The sequence below is a fragment of the Excalfactoria chinensis genome, chromosome 7 (genome assembly GCF_039878825.1).
Source record: "Excalfactoria chinensis isolate bCotChi1 chromosome 7, bCotChi1.hap2, whole genome shotgun sequence".
Lineage (NCBI taxonomy): Eukaryota > Metazoa > Chordata > Aves > Galliformes > Phasianidae > Excalfactoria > Excalfactoria chinensis.
The window spans coordinates 13,788,305-13,805,332 of record NC_092831.1 but is presented as its reverse complement, the minus strand read 5'-3'; the positions used below and the strand labels follow the sequence as shown (position 1 = coordinate 13,805,332).

Here is a 17,028-nt window from a genome sequence, read left to right as displayed (position 1 = left end):
TGGCCCGGCGCGGACCCACCCCTCGATCTCCATTGGGCGGCGCGGCCGCCAGTCGCGCGGTGGGGGCGGGGCCGGGCCCGGGGCTCGGGCCGGCTGCGGCGGCGGGGCCCGGCCATGGCCCACCTGGAGACGCAGTACCAGCGGCTGGAGAGCTCCTCCACCGAGTCCCCGCCCGGCGGCGGCGATCTGCTCGTGCACGTCCCGGAGGGCGCTAAGTGTGAGCACGGGGCACGGGCGGCGGCGGGCCGGGAGGGGGCGGCGGGCCGGGGTGCGGCCCGCAGGCGGCGGCGGAGCGGGCTGCGGGCTGCGCGGGGCTCGGGTTACGCCTGGTGCTCACGCCGCCTCTCCTCCCTGCAGCTCCCTGGCACCACATAGAGAACCTGGACCTCTTCTTCTCTCGGATATCCTTCCGCGGCCTGCGGGGGGTTGGGGGGGAGCTGTGGAGGTGGTGGAGCTGTGGAGGTGGTGGAGAGGTTTGGCACTGAGGGTGTCGGTGGGACAGCAGCCGTGCTGTCTTGTGTCAGAGCTGGAGGAGTCTCCCAGCTGTTCTCCTTGACTGTAGCCTTCACGTGTATAACTTGCATCAGAAGAATGGCTTCACCTGCATGCTCATCGGAGAGATCTTCGAGCTCATGTGAGTGAGGAGTGCCCTTGTGTTGGGGCTGCAGCAGCGGCTGGGGAACGGCTATGGGAGGCTGCCAAGCTCCTGCAGCCGAGTGGGCAGGAGGGTTCCTGTTACAAGCCTCCCGTCAGCCCAGGACTTTGGTTCATTCTGTGTAACTGGTGCCCTTGAGCTTTCCTGCTGCCTGCCTGTGGGGATGTGTGACCCCTGTGTGACCCTGTGCTCCTGCCTGCTTCACATTTGGAGGAGGCAGAAGCCTTCCCTCATTGTTTCTCTCTTTCTTCACAGGCAGTTCATCTTCGTGGTGGCGTTTACCACCTTTCTTATTAGCTGTGTTGATTATGATATTCTTTTTGCCAATAAAGCGGTAAACCACAGCCAGCATCCCAGCGAGCCTATTAAAGTGACTCTACCAGATGCTTTCCTGCCTCCAAATGTCTGCAGTGCGAGGTAGGGGCAGCCAAGGCACTGCTTGTGCTTTCTCAGGTGCTGGTAGCTCTTGCCCAGGGATCATCTCCCACTACGCTCTGCCACCTTCTTTCTTGCAGAATCCAGGCAAACAGCTTCCTCATCTGCATCCTGGTGATAGCTGGAGTTTTCTGGATCCACAGACTTGTCAAATTTATCTACAACATTTGCTGCTATTGGGAGATTCACTCTTTCTACATCAACGCCCTCAGGATCCCCATGGTAAGTAGGTGGGACAAGGGCTACATATGGTACAGGAAGTGGGAGGGATTTGCTGTGCAGTGAGAAGCAGCTCACCTTCATTCCTCTCTGGAGTCAGCTTCTCCAAGAGACTTGCACTGAATGCTCAGTCCTCTGCTTCAGCTTTTCCCAGCCTATGTGACTGCATGGTTTTCCTTCCATCTCCTTCTCCAGCAGCCAACTTGCTGCTTGTTACCCACTCTGCCCAGCCTGCCTCTCTCTGTGCTGGCACACGCATCTGCCATCTGCCGTTCCATATGTTTAGTCTTCTGTGGTGGCCTTTTTTGTGACGATTTTCAACAGAGAAGGCATAAGTGAGGGTGTTCTTGGACTTCCCTGGGAAGCAGACAGTATCAACTTCCTTGTTTACAGATTAGAAAAATGAGGCGTAGAGCTGCTTAGTTGTTGAAGATCACACTGGTGATGAGTCATAGTGTGGCAAAGCTGAGCTCTGAGGCTTGTGCCTGAGTCCTAGTCCTCGGTCCTTGCTCTGATGGACAGCACCAAAGGGTGTTTGTGTGTATTTGGAGTAGAGCCTGTGTCTTGAGAAAGATGGGATGAGCCAAGAGATTTGGTTTATCCCCAGATTTTCCACAGGCTGCCTCCGGGACTTTGGTTATGTTCCCATCCCCTATTCCTGCCTCCCTGCTGACTCCAAAGAGCAAGACTGTGAGCTCTGGGAGGGAGGGCCCATGCCAGACTTCACCTGTGTTTGTGCCTCTAACGCACTGGCATGTGGATGGCTGGGAAACAGCAACCTATGCTGTTCGAGGGGTAAAGGGCACTAGGGCATGGTTTGGGGCTGGCTGGGATGACTCAGGCTGAAGCAGTGCAGGAGGCGATGTCTGTTGCTGTGGTGTTGCTTGTGGCTCGTACACACCCCAAGGTGTGTACTGGGTCCTGCTATTGGAACGGGCTCAAGCCAGCCTCCATCCCTGGAGCCTGCCCCTAACCTCACTGCTTTCCCTTCCAGTCCAACCTGCCCTACTACACCTGGCAGGAGGTACAGGCCCGCATCGTGCAGATCCAGAAAGAGCACCAGATCTGTATCCACAAGAAGGAACTGACAGAGCTGGATATCTACCACCGCATCCTCCGCTTCAAGAACTACATGGTGGCCATGGTGAACAAGTCACTGCTGCCCATCCGCTTCCGCCTGCCCCTGCTGGGAGACACTGTCTTCTACACGCGTGGGCTTAAGTATAACTTTGAGCTCATCTTCTTCTGGGGGCCTGGCTCACTCTTTGAGAATGAGTGGAGCCTGAAGGCTGAATACAAGCGGGCTGGGAACCGTCTGGAGCTGGCTGAGAAGCTCAGCACTCGCATCCTTTGGATTGGCATCGCCAACTTCCTCCTCTGTCCTCTCATCCTCATCTGGCAAATCCTCTACGCCTTCTTCAGCTACACAGAGATCCTGAAGCGGGAACCGGGCAGCCTGGGTGCCCGCTGCTGGTCACTGTATGGCCGCTGTTACCTCCGTCACTTCAATGAGCTAGACCATGAACTGCAGTCACGTCTCAGCAAAGGTTACAAGCCAGCTTCCAAGTATATGAACTGCTTCATCTCCCCACTCCTCACTATTGTGGCCAAGAACGTGGCCTTCTTTGCTGGCTCCATCCTGGCAGTGCTCATCGCTCTCACCATCTATGATGAGGACGTGCTGGCGGTTGAACACGTCCTGACCACGGTCACCCTTCTTGGGGTGGGCATCACAGTGTGCAGGTGAGGAGGGTGGACAGGGCTGGATGCTGCTTGCAGTATGGCGGGGGAGCAGTGAGGCTGATGTTCTTCATTTGAGTGCGTTCTAAGGTTACAAGTGGACATGAATCTGTGTGAATGAAGGGCACGGCTGGGGCGAGTCAGGGCAGGGCAGGCAGGAGAGGGGGCCAGTGGTGGACACGGTGGCTATGATGACGGCTTTAGTGTTGATATGATGGAAGTTGCTGGAGCCATATAACAACATCCCAGTGCTGGGCTGGCAGGAGGGTTTGGGTTGGAGTGAAGGCCACAGGTGAAGCTGTAATATGTGTCAGTCTCCCCGCCATCCCTGGTTGAAATCTTCCAGGAATACTATGACGTTTCCCTGTCTTGCCCCTCAGGTCTTTCATCCCCGACCAGCACCTGGTGTTTTGCCCTGAGCAGCTGCTGCGAGTCATCCTGGCACACATCCACTACATGCCTGACCACTGGCAGGGCAATGCCCACCGCTATGAGACGAGGGACGAGTTTGCCCAGCTCTTCCAGTATAAAGCGGTGAGCCTGGCTTGCAGGGGGGTGGGATGGAAACCCTCTCCCATCTCTGTACTGGCAGAGGAACAAGGTGGTTTTCCCAGAAGCACCGTGCTGCAGAAGGCGGCCTAGAGCTACGGGTTGGCTTTGGGGCTGGCAAGTTTCTTGACATCCTCACCCATGTGCTGAGCTCATCATCTTTGTCCTCAGGTCTTCATCCTGGAGGAGCTTCTGAGTCCCATCATTACCCCCCTGATCCTCATCATCTGCCTGCGGCCCAAATCCTTGGACATCGTTGACTTTTTCCGCAACTTCACCGTGGAGGTGGTGGGGGTGGGTGACACCTGCTCCTTTGCCCAGATGGACGTGCGCCAGCATGGACACCCAGCGGTAGGTCCCGTGGGGGCTGTTTTCATACCAGGACTCTCTCAGGAGAGATGAGTGGGGATGTTTGGAAATCTAGGAAGTCTGACTGGTGATAACTGATGGTAAAAGCTGGGCTGCTTTAGCCCAGGAGAGAGGCAGCCTACTGGGGATGGGGTATATCTTCCCTTTTACAAAGTCTGCTCTGGAGAGAAAGAAAATGAATCTGTTTCCTGTGCCTGGAAATTTATGTTACTAATCAGGAAAGAGTTTCTAGTGACAAGGGCCATGAAACTAGTAGGGGATGGATGCATTGTGGCAGGCAGTTTACAGCCATTTGTTGGCTATAGTTGCTCCCACTGTGGGTCAGACAGCACAAAACAAAGCTTTCACCTCTGTGACTGGCCTTTACCTCTCTAGTTCCCTTCCAGCAGTGCATGTTTAGGGATGGAGAAGGAAGGTAGGCTGCAAAGGCTGAACTGGTTATGGGGCGTTTGGTGTAGTGTGTGTCAACTGCTTGGAGCTATGGTCCATCATGCAGGTTGTTGTGTGCTTTGTCCAGTCTAGCTGGTGTTCGGGATTCCTGGGCTTAGCACGGGTGTAAAGCAGATCCTAGTCTTCAGTCTCTCTCTCTCTGTGCTTCACAGTGGATGTCAGCAGGGAAGACGGAGGCCTCCATTTACCAGCAGGCTGAGGATGGCAAGACAGAGCTGTCCCTCATGCACTTTGCCATCACCAACCCCAAGTGGCAGCCACCCCGTGAGAGCACGGCTTTCATCGGCTTCCTGAAGGAACGGGTGCACCGGGACAGCAGTGTGGCACTGGCCCAGCAGGCTGTGCTCCCTGAAAACGCCCTCTTCAGCTCCATCCAGTCCCTACAGTCTGAGTCAGAGGTGCCCAGGATGGTGGGGAATGTGGGACGGTCCTGGAGTGCTGGCAAAGTGTGATAATCAGGCCTTCAGGACAGACTTTGTCCTTAACCTGGGCTGTATCCAGGGGTGCAAATGTGATGGATGAGCATTCACTGGGACTGATTCTGGCTTTTTAGGGAAGGGCAGCTGGGTTTCCTGTGCCCTGTGAGGTGGGAAAGGGACTAAAGAGAGCTGGGATCCTTCAGTTTTGTCTCAGTGATGGGGATCAGGTCTCCAAGTCTGCGCGGGGCAGTGATTCTCTTTCTCTTTTGTCTCTGCAGCCTCACAGCCTGATTGCCAATGTGATAGCGGGCTCCTCGGTGCTGGGATTCCACATGGGCCGTGATGGACAGGCCTCTCGTCATCTCTCTGAAGTGGCTTCAGCCCTGCGTTCCTTCTCCCCACTCCAGTCTGCCCAGCAGCCCTCTGGTGGCTTTCAGACAACAGGAAGGGATGGAGAGGGAACCCAGCCTCGTGGTTCCAGTGCCATGACAGCCTCTGGGTAAGGGCATGTGGTGGCCTTCACTGCCTGACCCTTGAGCAGAGAGAGGCTTGGTGGTATCTGCAGCCACATAAATATCACTCTTGTTTCAGTGCTGATGCAAGGACTGTGAGCTCAGGGAGCAGTGCCTGGGAGGGTCAGCTGCAGAGCATGATCCTGTCAGAGTATGCTTCCACTGAGATGAGTCTCCACGCGCTCTACATGCATGAGGTGAGTTGAGCTAACCAGAGGGGACGTGGGCCCAGGGCAGGCAGGACTGGAGTGCCCTGCTTTGGGTGGCTTGGATTGGCTGGAGGTGCCTTGCTGGGGAGAGGGTGCATTGGGGCATCTGTAGCTGACCCACCTGTGTTTTGACTGTACAGTTGCACAAGCAGCATGCCCAGCTGGAGCCTGAGCGGCACACCTGGCACCGGCGAGAGAGTGATGAGAGTGGTGAGAGCACCCATGAGGAGCTGGATGCTCAGCGAGGTGCCCCCGTCCCCCTCCCTCGCTCTGCCAGCTACCCCTTCTCATCTCGGCAGCCTGCTGAGGAGACAGCCACGTTGCAGACAGGCTTCCAGCGACGGTATGGCGGCATCACAGGTATGGGAGCCGGGGCAGAGGTCTGAACCTTCTGGTCACAGTCCTGTAACCCATGTCCCGTAATACTGGCACAAGCAACGTGCTTGTCTCTGAAGACTGACAGCCCATCAGATATAGCTGATCCTCCTCGCCTTTCCTACAGACCCAGGCACAGTGCACAGAGCACCATCACACTTCTCCCGCCTCCCACTGGGAGGCTGGGCTGAGGATGGGCAGTCAGCGAGACACCCAGAGCCTGTGCCAGAGGAGAGCTCAGAGGATGAGCTTCCACCGCAGATCCACAAGGTAAGGGAGGAGGCTGTGGCAGACAGGGGCAACGGGTGCTCTGGATGTCAGGCTGCAGACCAGCTGCCAGCACCCCTTAAATGCCAACGTCCCGTCTCTGTCTTGCAGGTATAGCCTTGCAGACTGGGGATCTCGTGGGGGTTGCAGACTGGAAGCCGCCTGGGCAGCAGGATGCGGTGTCAGCCCGATTCCTCTCCTATCCCAAGGGGATAGGGTGGTCATGGGCTCCATTTTGTTGCCATCAATTGCTGATGAGACAAAACTGCCAGGCCAGCAGCTTTGCGGTGGCGCCTTGTGTCCAGCCGTGTGTCAAGCCAACGTCACTCTGACTCTTGTGGGGTGAATGCGTGTGTGAGTACATACATGTGTCTGTGTTCACATCTGTGTCGTCCGTGTCGGAGGATCACTGCAGAGCCGCTGACAGAGCTGGCAGCGGGGAGCTGTGGATGGGCTTGGAGGTGGCAACAGCAGCTGCTGTTTGAAGGGATGTGACAAGGCACCAGCTCCAGATGTCCGCCCGGAGCTGGGACCTGCCTCCAAGGTGAAAGCAGGGAGCTGGTGTCCTCCACAAATGACTGGCAGCAGTGGGAGCTGTCAGAGCTGCCTTGCTCAGTCTGTAGCAGTGCTGGAACCACACCTGCAGCCCCAGGGAAGTGCCCCACGCCATGTTCCACCTCGTGGAGAGGACCAGTGTTGCACACCTCGGTCTGGAACAGGACAGCAGTGGGGCAGTCAGCCACCCCTCTCTGTGCACGCGCGTGTGCTGCCCTGACACCTGCAGCGGGATGGCCCTCAGCTGCTGCTGTGTGCGTAGAGCTGGGAATAGCTCTGCTCCATCCCCAGCTCTCATGACACCTGCCCTGTCCCAGGCACGCAGGCGAGGGGTCCGTGGAGTGGCAGTCCTGGGTCTCTGTCCCTCCCTGCTGGCAGCCCCCGTGCTAGCCCTCTGTCTTGGGCTAGAATAGCACTTCCTGACCTGCATGGTGCTCGGTTTATGGGCTGCTCCCAGGCCCTCTTGCAGTGCCAAAGAGCTGGTGCAGCCTGATGTCCCCTGGGAGTGCACATAGCCTGCTTGGAGCCCACAGTGAAGGTCTTGTGCTCTGTGCGCTGATTCCCTTCCCCCAGGCATCATAAAGGCCTTTTTCCTATGCCCGGTCTGTGATGCATCAGGCCTGTTCTGTGATATCAGCCCTTTCCTCCTGCCCTAACAATGGCTTCAGTGTGTCCTGCATCTCCCCGGGGGCTCCTGGCTCCTTTCCTTCCTTCCTGAAATCTTTTTGCGAGGATTGCTGTGGAGACCATAAGCTGAGCAGCTGCCTCATGTCATGGAGGGGGCAGGGAAGAAGGGATACCTTGAACCCAGAAGTGAGAGGCAAACCACAGCCCAGCCCTGGCACGATGGAAGGGTGTGAATCAGGATCCTGGCTTTACAGCACGGCCTTGGGCAGCCCTTCGCTAGGATCATGCTGTTTTCCCTCATCTCTTGCAGTGGCTGCTTGTGAGGACCTGCATCTCAGCTACCCTTGCCCAGCTTTGTTCCATCCCGCTCACTCCTGTTGCCTGCGGGAGGGACTCCTTGCTTTTTCTATTCCCTGCCCTTCCCTTTCCTGGAGCACAGGTGACCTTTCTCTCCCTGCCAGGCTATTGCTCCATACCCTTTGCACTTGGTCCAGGCTCTCTGAGCCAGCTGCTGCTGTACTGCACTGCAGCAGCAGGGACAGGAGTGAGGAGGCGGCAAGCAGGGCTGGCTTTGCACCTCACATCCATGGGATGCCCAGCTGGTCATAACTGCAGCCGTTCTAACACCCTTTATTTCCCTGCCTCCATGGGAACTGTAAGCGATGGGGATGTCCTTCCCCAGGCTGGGGAGGAAAGAGGAGCAGCCCCACGGACCCAACTTTGTGCTGCCTGGGATCCCTCCAGGCACAGTGTACGTTCCCTGGCCGTGGGCAGTGCTTGGAGCCTGCAACACGCAGTGAGGGGATTTTAGAGGCTGTGCTCTGCAGGAAAGGAGAGCCCTTTTGCTGGGCTAGTGGCAGAGATAGGCCGGGCAGGAGTCCTCGCTGCATGTTGTGCTTGTGTCGTCAGTGTCCCCTGTGCATGGCGAGCCGCAATTCTACATCTCCTTCCTGGGTCTGTGGGCCCGGGGCGCCCAGGGAGGGTCGTGCTGCAGCCCCGCGCCCTCACTGTACAGCTGTCTTGCCATCCAATAAAGATGGGCTGTGTCATCTGCCTGCCGTCTGAGTGTCACCGCAGCGTGGGGGGTGGGGGGGGGCACCGGTGCCCACGAAGTGTGAGCGGAAGGCGGTGAGCAGCCAAGCCGGCCGGATTTAGGGCTCACTTTAGCTGGGCGCTCCCGGCACCGCGCAGCACCGGTGGTGCAGAGCCGCCGTGCCGCACCAGCGAGGCGGCCTCCAAGTTACTCGGATCCGTGCGGCTGAAGCGGCAGCAGCTGAGCGCCCGTCGGGCCGGTGGCCAGAGGGAGCTATAAATACCGGCGGCGCTCCGTCCTGCCGACCTCTAACAGCGCGGCCGGGCTATCGCCGTGCCGCAGCCGCCGGGCTGCTCGTCGCGATAAGCCGCGTCGGGTCCGGTCCCCCACGGCGTCGCCCCACCTGGGAGCGCTTCGGGGCCGGGAGCGCGCGGGGCGGGGCGGGATCCGCGGAGCCGGGGGAGCTCCGCCGCCGGCGGACGGGAGGAAGGCCGCGCCGCGGGGCGGGGAGCGGGGCGGAGAGCGGCACGGGGCGGTGCCAGGGCCTGCGGGAGGCGCGGAGAGCGGAGCGGAGAGCGGAGCGGCGCGGAGCAGGTGAGCGGGAGAGGGGAGAGGGGGTCGGCGGGACGGCGGGCACGGGGACGGGGACGCGAGCTCCGGCGCGGTCGGTGCCGAGATGCGCTCGGGAAGCGGCCCCCGCGCGTCTCCCCGCGGCGTCGGTGCCGGCCCGGCGCGTCCCTGCGCTGAGCCTTGCGTTTCCCTGCGCGCTGCCGGCATTACTCGGTGTATTTCCTCGTGCGTTGTCCCATACTTTATCCTGCGTTGTCTCCGTGCGCTGCCCTCTGTATTACTCCGCGCGTTGCCCCTTGTTGTTCCCCTCGCAGTGCTCTGCCGTTTTCCACGTGCCACCCCTACGTTCCCCGCCGCGTTCCCCACCCGCACAGCACCCGGGAGCATCCCCCTGCCCAGATCACTGCCTCCGTATCCCTGCTGCGGTGGCAGCGCTGAGCACTCACTGACCCGACGCCCAAGTGCACGGGGTGGCTCGCTGCAGCCTCCACGCGGTCCCGCCCCCTCTCCCCCCCCTGCAAGACCCCCAAGCGCAGTGTCAGAGCGCAGAGCTGACCTTAACTGCTGCTCATGCTCTACTGCACACCGGGGTCTGTGTGTGTCCTACATGGCCGTATCCTGTCGTGTTCACCCCCACCACCGCCCCGTGCCTGGCCGTGCCATCCTGCCCCACGGTTGCAGCCTTGCAGTCCCCTGAGACCCCATCTTCTTCTCTCTAGCCACAGACCGGCCAGGATGGCGTTGCTGGGGGGATACTGCGAGCCCAACAGCTCCATGGCACGGGCCTGGGTGCAGCAGGGTTTCCAGCCCTGTTTCTTCTTCACGCTGGTGCCGGCCGTGCTGTTGAGCGTCTGCCTGCTGCTGGGTGCCGTGCAGTACGCCTGCTACGTCCGCTTTGGCCGTGCCATGGAGCCCAAGTACATCCCTCGCTCACATCTTTACCGCACCCAGGTCCTGCTGTCCCTGTTGCTGGCTCTGCTGCCCCTCGGTGGGCTGCTCTGGCAGCTGGGGGGCCCAGGGAGGCTCTATGGGTACATGGTGCTGTATGCCTGCCTCTGGGCTGCTGCCTGGGGCTGCGCCGTCGCCCTCCTGCAGCTGGAGCACACGCGGGTGCTGGCAAATGACCGCACACGAGGCCACGGCACCGTCCTCCTCCTCTTCTGGGCTCTGGCCTTCGCTGCTGAGAACCTGACACTGGTGTGCTGGAGGAGCCCGCTGTGGTGGTGGGCACTGCAGGACACCGACCAGAAGGTTAGTGGGCTGCTGGGGTGGTGAATTTTGGTGCTCACCTCCTCCTGGCACGTGTGTGCTGGTGCCCAGCGTGTGCAGGTTGCACCACGTGCCCGTCAGAGCTGAGCTGTGCTAGGATGGGTGGTGGTGCTGAGCCCCTCTCCCTGTCCAGGTGCAGTTTAGCCTCTGGCTGCTGCGCTACGTCTGCACCTTCACACTCTTCATCCTGGGCATGAAGGCACCGGGTTTGCCCCACAAGCCGTACATGTTGCTGATCAATGAGGAGGAGCGGGATGTGGAGAACAGCCAGGTAAGTCCCGGGGCTGTCTGGGGAAGGCTGTGCCTGGGGCTGGGATGAGCTTCTCCAGGAGATGTGTTCCCGGGCCTGACTGCTTGTCCTGTGCTCCCCCAGCCGCTGCTGCAGGATGCAGGCAGGACTGGCTCTACCTGGAAGGATTTCCGGAGGAAGTTGCGCCTGCTGGTGCCGTACATGTGGCCAAAAGGCAACCACCTGCTGCAGGGGCTGGTGCTGTTCTGCATGGCGCTCATGGGGCTGGAGCGAGCCATCAACGTCTTTGTCCCCATCTACTACAAGAACATTGGTGAGGAGCCTGGGGCTGCCCAGGGGATGCTGTGCTGCAGGACCGCAGCCCACCGCTTCACCGTGTGTCAGGGAGTGACCCCGGTGATGTGGGAGGGCACAGGGCAGCAGCAGGGTACTGGGGCAGTGCTGGGTGCAGGGGCTGGTCCTTATGGGGGCACCCGGTGGTGCGCTCTGCCCTGAGCCATGCCATTCTCTCCCCAGTGAACGAGCTGACCGAGGGTGCTCCCTGGCACACCCTAGCCTGGACCGTCTGCATCTATGTGGGGCTGAAGTTCCTGCAGGGCGGAGGCGCTGGTAAGGACCACAAAGCATGTCTGCAACATCCCTTGGCTGGGGATATCGAGGCAGGACCCAGTCCCTGCTGACCATCCTGTGGCACCCTGCAGGCTCCACCGGCTTCATCAGCAACCTGCGCACCTTTCTATGGGTGTGGGTGCAGCAGTTCACCAACCGGCAGGTGCAGGTGCAGCTTTTTGCCCACCTGCACGGCCTGTCCCTGCGCTGGCACCTGGGCCGACGCACTGGTGAGGTGCTGCGCAGCGTGGACCGGGGCACCAGCAGCATCAACAGCCTGCTCAGGTCAGGACATGTCTGCAGAGGGTCCCCGTGCTCACCCCAGTGGGTTGACCTAATGCCATGTCCCCATCCTTCCTTCCAGCTACATCGTCTTCAGCATCGTCCCCACCATCACGGACATCATCATTGGCATCGTGTACTTCACCTCCGTGTTCAGTGCATGGTTTGGACTCATCATCTTTGTGTGCATGAGCCTCTACCTGAGTGAGTGGGGTCCTTGGGGTGCCGGGCCCTGCAGGGCTGCAGGCACCCACTGACACACTGCTTTTTTTCAGCTCTCACCATCTTCATCACCGAGTGGAGGACCAAGTACCGGCGCGACATGAACACACGGGACAACGAGGCCAAGTCTCGTGCTGTTGACTCGCTGCTCAACTTTGAGACAGTAATGGTGGAGGGGTAGGGCTGGGCACTGGGGGAGCAGGGTGGATGCTTAGCCTGCCTCTGTATCTCACAGGTGAAGTATTACAACGCGGAGAGCTACGAGGTGAACCGCTTCAATGATGCCATTCTCAAGTACCAGGTATGGGGTCTCAGCGCCCATCCTGGGGGAAGGATCTTGGTAGGCACCTGTGGGGTAGATGGGGCTGAAGGTGTCACGGAGGACCTTTTCTCTCCCAGGTTTCTGAGTGGAAGGTCAGTGCCTCGCTGGGCCTCCTCAACCAGACCCAGAACCTGGTCATTGGGCTGGGGCTGCTGGCGGGGTCCCTGCTCTGTGCCTTCTTTGTCACTGAGGGGAAGCTGCAGGTAAGGCCGTGCCACTTGGGCAGCCCCTGCCTGGGGTCAGCCCCGGTGCTGCATGTGATGGGCGCCTGTCCTCTGGCCCTTCCAGGTGGGGGATTTTGTCCTTTTTGGCACCTACATCATCCAGCTCTACACGCCGCTCAACTGGTTTGGCACCTACTACAGGTAGCGTGGGACTGTGGGGTGCCCTGTGCACGTGGAGCAGGGTGTGCACCCCAAACCCTTCCCTCTGGTCTTTGTCCCCCTCCAGGATGATCCAGAACTCCTTTGTGGACATGGAGAACATGTTTGAGCTCTTCCATGAGGAGCAGGAGGTAGGTGCCCCCCTCCTGAGCCCACTGCATGTTATGGCCCCATTCCCCTGCCCTGGGGCTGAGGCCACATCTCTATCCATCAGGTGAAGGATGCAGTGAATGCCAGGGAGCTGCACCTGGAGGCTGGGCACATCGAGTTTGAGAATGTCCACTTCAGCTACGTCGATGGGTATGGGACGGTGGGAAGGGATGGGCCCAGCTATGGCACCTGGTACCAGGATGTGGGGCAGGGGAGGTGGCCCCAAACCCTTCTCCATCTCCATCATCCCCATCTCGCTCTCTAGGAAGGAAATCCTGCAGGACATCTCCTTCTCTGTGATGCCTGGGCAGACCCTGGCCCTGGTGAGAGCCGTGGGATGGGATGGGGGCAGAGGAGCTGGCAAGGATGGGCTGTGACAACCTTCATCCAGGGCAGCCCCTCCTTGCCCAGCAGCCAGGGGCATTCTGGCATCTCCAAATAAATCCTTCTACCTCTGGTGCAGGTTGGGCCTTCGGGCTCAGGGAAGAGCACCATTATCCGCCTGCTCTTCCGCTTCTACGACGTGCGGGGTGGCTGCATCCGCATTGACAGGCAGGACATCTCCCAGGTATGGGCACTGCAGGGCTGGGAGGGCGCAGCAGGGCTGGGGGATGGCCGAGCCTCACCCCTGTGAGCCTCCCCCCAGGTGAAGCAGGCGTCACTGCGCGCCCACATCGGGGTGGTGCCCCAGGACACCGTGCTCTTCAACGACACCATCGCCAACAACATCCGCTACGGGCGGGTACAGGCCACTGATGAGGAGGTGCAGGAGGCGGCACGGGCTGCCGACATCCACGACCGCATCCTCTCCTTCCCTGATGGTGAGACCCTGCAGCCCCTTCCTGCCTCCATAGCAACCCACTGGGGCCCACAAGGTGACGTCCCGCCTGGGGTCACCCTTGCAACCCTGTGTGCCCTTGCCTTCTTCATGGCAGAATGAGCCTCTGGGCAAGGGCAGCCCCATGCAGCACAGCCCTGGTCCCCATCCCTTTCCTGGAGGGGACCGACACAGCCTGTGCCTGTCTTTATGCCTGCAGGGTACAGCACCCAGGTGGGGGAGCGGGGGCTGAAGCTGAGCGGGGGGGAGAAGCAGCGTGTGGCCATCGCCCGCACCATCCTGAAGGGTCCCCGCATCATCCTGCTGGACGAGGTAATGGCACTAACCCCGCCCCCCAGCAGCAGCCCCCTCCCACAGCTGCCCCTTGCCCATGTTCTTCTCTTGCAGGCCACCTCCGCGCTGGACACGGAGACTGAGAGGAACATCCAGGCCTCCCTGGCCAAGGTCTGCGCCCAGCGCACCAGCATCGTTGTGGCACACAGGTAGGGATGGACAGGGCTGGTCCAGCTACCACAACCCTCCTGCAAGGGTTGGCAAGAGAGGGGCAAGCCCTGCAGCCATGCTGCAGCATTCTCCGATGCAGCATCCTTGGGGCAGTGGCAAGGGCCGGCTGCTAACTGCAGGGACTCTCCTTGCACCCAGCACACTCATGCTGTGCAAACCTCTTTTTGTGTGCAGGCTCTCCACCATTGTGGGCGCAGACCAGATCCTGGTGCTCAAGGATGGGCGCATCGCCGAACGTGGGAGGTGAGTACAGGGGCTTGCTGCCATCCCTCCCTGGGGTTCTCCAGGGCAGCCCACAACCCCTTCTCTCCCCACAGGCACGAGGAGCTGCTGCAGAAGGGCGGTGTGTACGCCAGCATGTGGCTGCAGCAGCAGGCGGGGGATGAGGGTGAGAGCAAGGAGCATCACACCGAGAAGCCCCCCAGCAGCAAGAAGGGGCCGTGAGTGCGGCTGGGGGCTCTGCTATTGGACTGACCAAGGGGTGGGCACCCGTGGTGCTGGGACTCCGCTGCTGGCTGTGGCTACCTGTGTGTGCTGGGAGCTGCAGGGCCTGGCCTGGACACTCCATTTGTACCTGTTTGTTTTGCTGTGGTGTAGTTTCTTAAACAAGGTCCTTCCCAGCTCTGTGCTGTGTGCTCTGGACAGGGGTGCGCCTGTGGGATGGCCCCGGGGAGGAGGCTGTGAGCCTCAGGGACCCCAGCAGAGGGGCAGGGCTCTGAACCACTGCTTCTCAAAGCCAGCCTGTACCTTGGCCATGCCTTTATTTTCTCCCAAGCAGCACTATGACACATCAGCACTCCCTCACCCAACCCCGAGCACACCACCAGCCCCTGGTGGAGTTGCCTGCAGATGCCCCTTTAGGTTCCTCCTGAGGAGATGATCCAACCAGCAGCTGCTGTGCTCAGCGTGTGCTCGGGTCACCCTGCAGCCCCCAGTTCTCCAGGAGCAATGCTGCACCACCTGCATGCAGGGTGAGATGTCGGCGTGCGCTCGGTGGCTTTGCTTAGAGCCCTGGGGAGATCAGGAGGCTCTTGGTGGCACCCAGGCCAGGACCCCACAGTGTCCACATGCGGTGCCACGGCTGCTCCTTGTGCCACGAGCGGGATGCCACGTCCACCATCACAGCCCCTGCGTGCCTATGACATGCTGCAGTTGGACGGCTTTGAGCCATGTCCCTGGCAGGGCAGAGAGCATGCGGTGAGCAAGGTAAGGTGGCAATCTTCCTCAGCCCTGCATGGTCCCAAGGAAGCAGAAATGGGGAAGCCCACAGTCAGGCTCAGCCTGCTCACCTGCCGCTGCAGCTGCTGGTACTCAGCTTCACTCGCTGACAGCGCCCGCGCCAGTGCCAGGTCCTCCTCCTCCTGCGTGCTGTGGGGACAGCGACACACCGTGTGCCTGGCACCCCATGTGCCCACCCCACTATGTTCCCGGGGCAGCAAAGGGCTGCTTGCGTGCTTGTGCCCCATTCTGCAGCACCAAGCAACGTGCCCATGGGCTACCAGCTACCCCCTGCAGCTCTGGCTGTGCCCATCAGTGCCAAGCAGTCAGGAAGCAGCGTGTCCCCCCTGCACTGCCTGGCACTGTCCCCACCCAGCAGTGGGCTTAGCCGCAGCTCCGGGCTCTTCCCTTTTCCCCAGCACCTTGCAGAGCAGGGCCATCATGTGCAGCCCCGTGCTGTGGGCAGCACCAACCCCGGACAGGCAAACCAGGCTGTACCTGGGCGGCTGTGCCGAGCCACGTGCCGACTCTGCCAGGGACATCTCCAGCGCCCGCTGCAGCGCTTCCTCCTCGCTCTGCAACAAAGCCCCTTGTCAGCAGCCATGGCTGCCCCTACCCAGGCTGGAAGCTAAGGCAGAGGGAGGCAGCCCCCATCCTCCTCCTCCATCCTCAGCTCAGCCCCTCTGGTGCTGACAGCCTCCAGCACACAGTGCCCCCCCAACCCCCAGACTCACCAGCCCATTCTGCAGCACGGCAGCTGGCGGGGAGGTGCTGCGGACCTGGGACACAGCCGCTCCCACACCTCTGCAGACAACAGGAGAGAAGCTGGGCGATGCCACAGAGCTGCTGCCCACCAGGCACAAAGAGTGGGGCTGGCACTTACCTGGCAGGGCAGGGGGGGCTGCCTGCGGATCCGGCGGTGCTGCTCGATGTGCTGCCGGCTTGGGGGGGTGACGCCTGGGCCCTGGCAAGAGCAGCGTGCCTGGGGAAGCGTGTGTGCTGGTAGTGAGCGGGTGGCACTCTATGCACAGGGCCGGGGGCAGCGGGAGCTGCGTTCCGACACTCACCCCGCTTTAGAGAGCGGCCTCCCAGCCCCAGCACAGTCGTGGTCCAGAGGGTGCCGGTGCTTCAGGCAGTAGTTCTTGTGGCACTGCTCGCAGATCACCTTCATCATCTCCTTCTGCTTGCAGCCGGGCTTCAAGCACTTGTTGGTGAAGATCTACGAGCCGTGGTGGCACTGAGCGGCGACCCGCGGGGCACCAGCCGGCTCCATCCCCCGGCAGAGCCTTCCCCGGGCACCTCCCCGGAGCTCGGATCTCCCGGACGCGGATCCCGGGGTTCCCACCTTGCGCTGGCGCTGCGCGGGGTCGGACCTGCAGTCGCGGTCGATGTGCTCTCCCACCACCACGTCGGGCATCTCGCCCCGCCGCACCGGCACCGGCGTGTTGCACAGCGGGCACACGGGCACCTGCACGTCCTGCGGGGACGGGAGACCGGCGGGAGCGCGGGGCTTGGGGACGCGGGGCTTGGGGACGCGGGGCTTGGGGTTGCGGGGTTTCGGGGGGCCGCTCACCTTCTTGTAGGCGGAGGTGCACTCGTGCTGGGCGTACGCGACGTGGTCGGTGCAGAAGATCCGCTCGCAGGCGTCGCACTTGAGGGGCAGGAAATCTGCGGGACGCGGGGTCGGCGCTCAGCCCCGCACCGCCCCGCACGGCCCGCACCCCGCCGCGCCCCGCCGGCCGCTCGCGCCCGCGGCTCCGCCCCCCGCTCCCGCCTTGCCCCGCGGCCCCCCGGCCCTCACCCAGGCGCTGGCAGGCGGCCCACGAGCAGTGAGCCCCCAGGTCCGGGAACTCCATGGCGGCCCCTTTCCCGGCCGCCCGCGCCGCGCCCGTTTCCGTCCCGGCGTCACGCGGGGCGGGGACGCGGCCGGCACCACCCCCGCGGCGGTCACGGGGCGGCCCCGCAGCGACGCCTCCTCTTCTCCGCCCCCCCCTTCG

At 61.4% G+C, this 17,028-nt stretch overlaps 3 protein-coding genes across 4 annotated transcripts; 2 read left to right on the top strand and 1 right to left on the bottom strand.

Annotated features, from left to right (window-relative positions):
- The first annotated feature begins 65 nt into the window (after window positions 1-65).
- On the top strand, window positions 66-8,432 carry ATG9A (autophagy related 9A). The gene is made up of 14 exons (XM_072341433.1): window positions 66-217; window positions 358-401; window positions 570-634; window positions 911-1,072; window positions 1,171-1,312; window positions 2,304-3,052; window positions 3,430-3,583; window positions 3,770-3,949; window positions 4,570-4,815; window positions 5,115-5,335; window positions 5,428-5,545; window positions 5,698-5,917; window positions 6,060-6,202; window positions 6,311-8,432. The coding sequence occupies exons 1-14, from the start codon at window positions 115-117 to the stop codon at window positions 6,314-6,316; spliced, it is 2,553 nt and encodes an 850-aa protein (XP_072197534.1). The 5' UTR covers window positions 66-114; the 3' UTR covers window positions 6,317-8,432.
- A 422-nt stretch (window positions 8,433-8,854) lies between these two features.
- Window positions 8,855-14,437, top strand: ABCB6 (ATP binding cassette subfamily B member 6 (LAN blood group)). Of its 2 annotated transcripts, none has more exons than XM_072341435.1 (20): window positions 8,855-9,008; window positions 9,704-10,235; window positions 10,387-10,524; window positions 10,627-10,816; window positions 11,020-11,112; window positions 11,205-11,397; window positions 11,477-11,598; window positions 11,670-11,779; window positions 11,852-11,917; window positions 12,016-12,141; window positions 12,227-12,303; window positions 12,389-12,452; window positions 12,536-12,621; window positions 12,737-12,794; window positions 12,935-13,039; window positions 13,118-13,292; window positions 13,509-13,621; window positions 13,697-13,791; window positions 13,988-14,056; window positions 14,131-14,437. In XM_072341435.1, the coding sequence occupies exons 2-20, from the start codon at window positions 9,720-9,722 to the stop codon at window positions 14,255-14,257; spliced, it is 2,523 nt and encodes an 840-aa protein (XP_072197536.1). In that variant the 5' UTR covers window positions 8,855-9,008; window positions 9,704-9,719; the 3' UTR covers window positions 14,258-14,437. The 2 variants fall into 2 exon arrangements, with proteins under 2 accessions (XP_072197536.1, XP_072197535.1); XM_072341434.1 differs by having other exon boundaries at window positions 8,880-9,008; window positions 11,477-11,550.
- A 113-nt stretch (window positions 14,438-14,550) lies between these two features.
- Window positions 14,551-16,945, bottom strand: ZFAND2B (zinc finger AN1-type containing 2B). Its single transcript, XM_072341453.1, has 9 exons — window positions 16,833-16,945; window positions 16,605-16,699; window positions 16,377-16,508; window positions 16,099-16,250; window positions 15,915-16,013; window positions 15,766-15,835; window positions 15,530-15,606; window positions 15,103-15,181; window positions 14,551-14,988 (listed from the first exon to the last, which is right to left on the bottom strand). Exons 1-9 carry the CDS (start codon window positions 16,885-16,887, stop codon window positions 14,950-14,952), a joined length of 798 nt encoding a protein of 265 aa, XP_072197554.1. The 5' UTR covers window positions 16,888-16,945; the 3' UTR covers window positions 14,551-14,949.
- Between the last annotated feature and the right edge of the window lie 83 nt (window positions 16,946-17,028).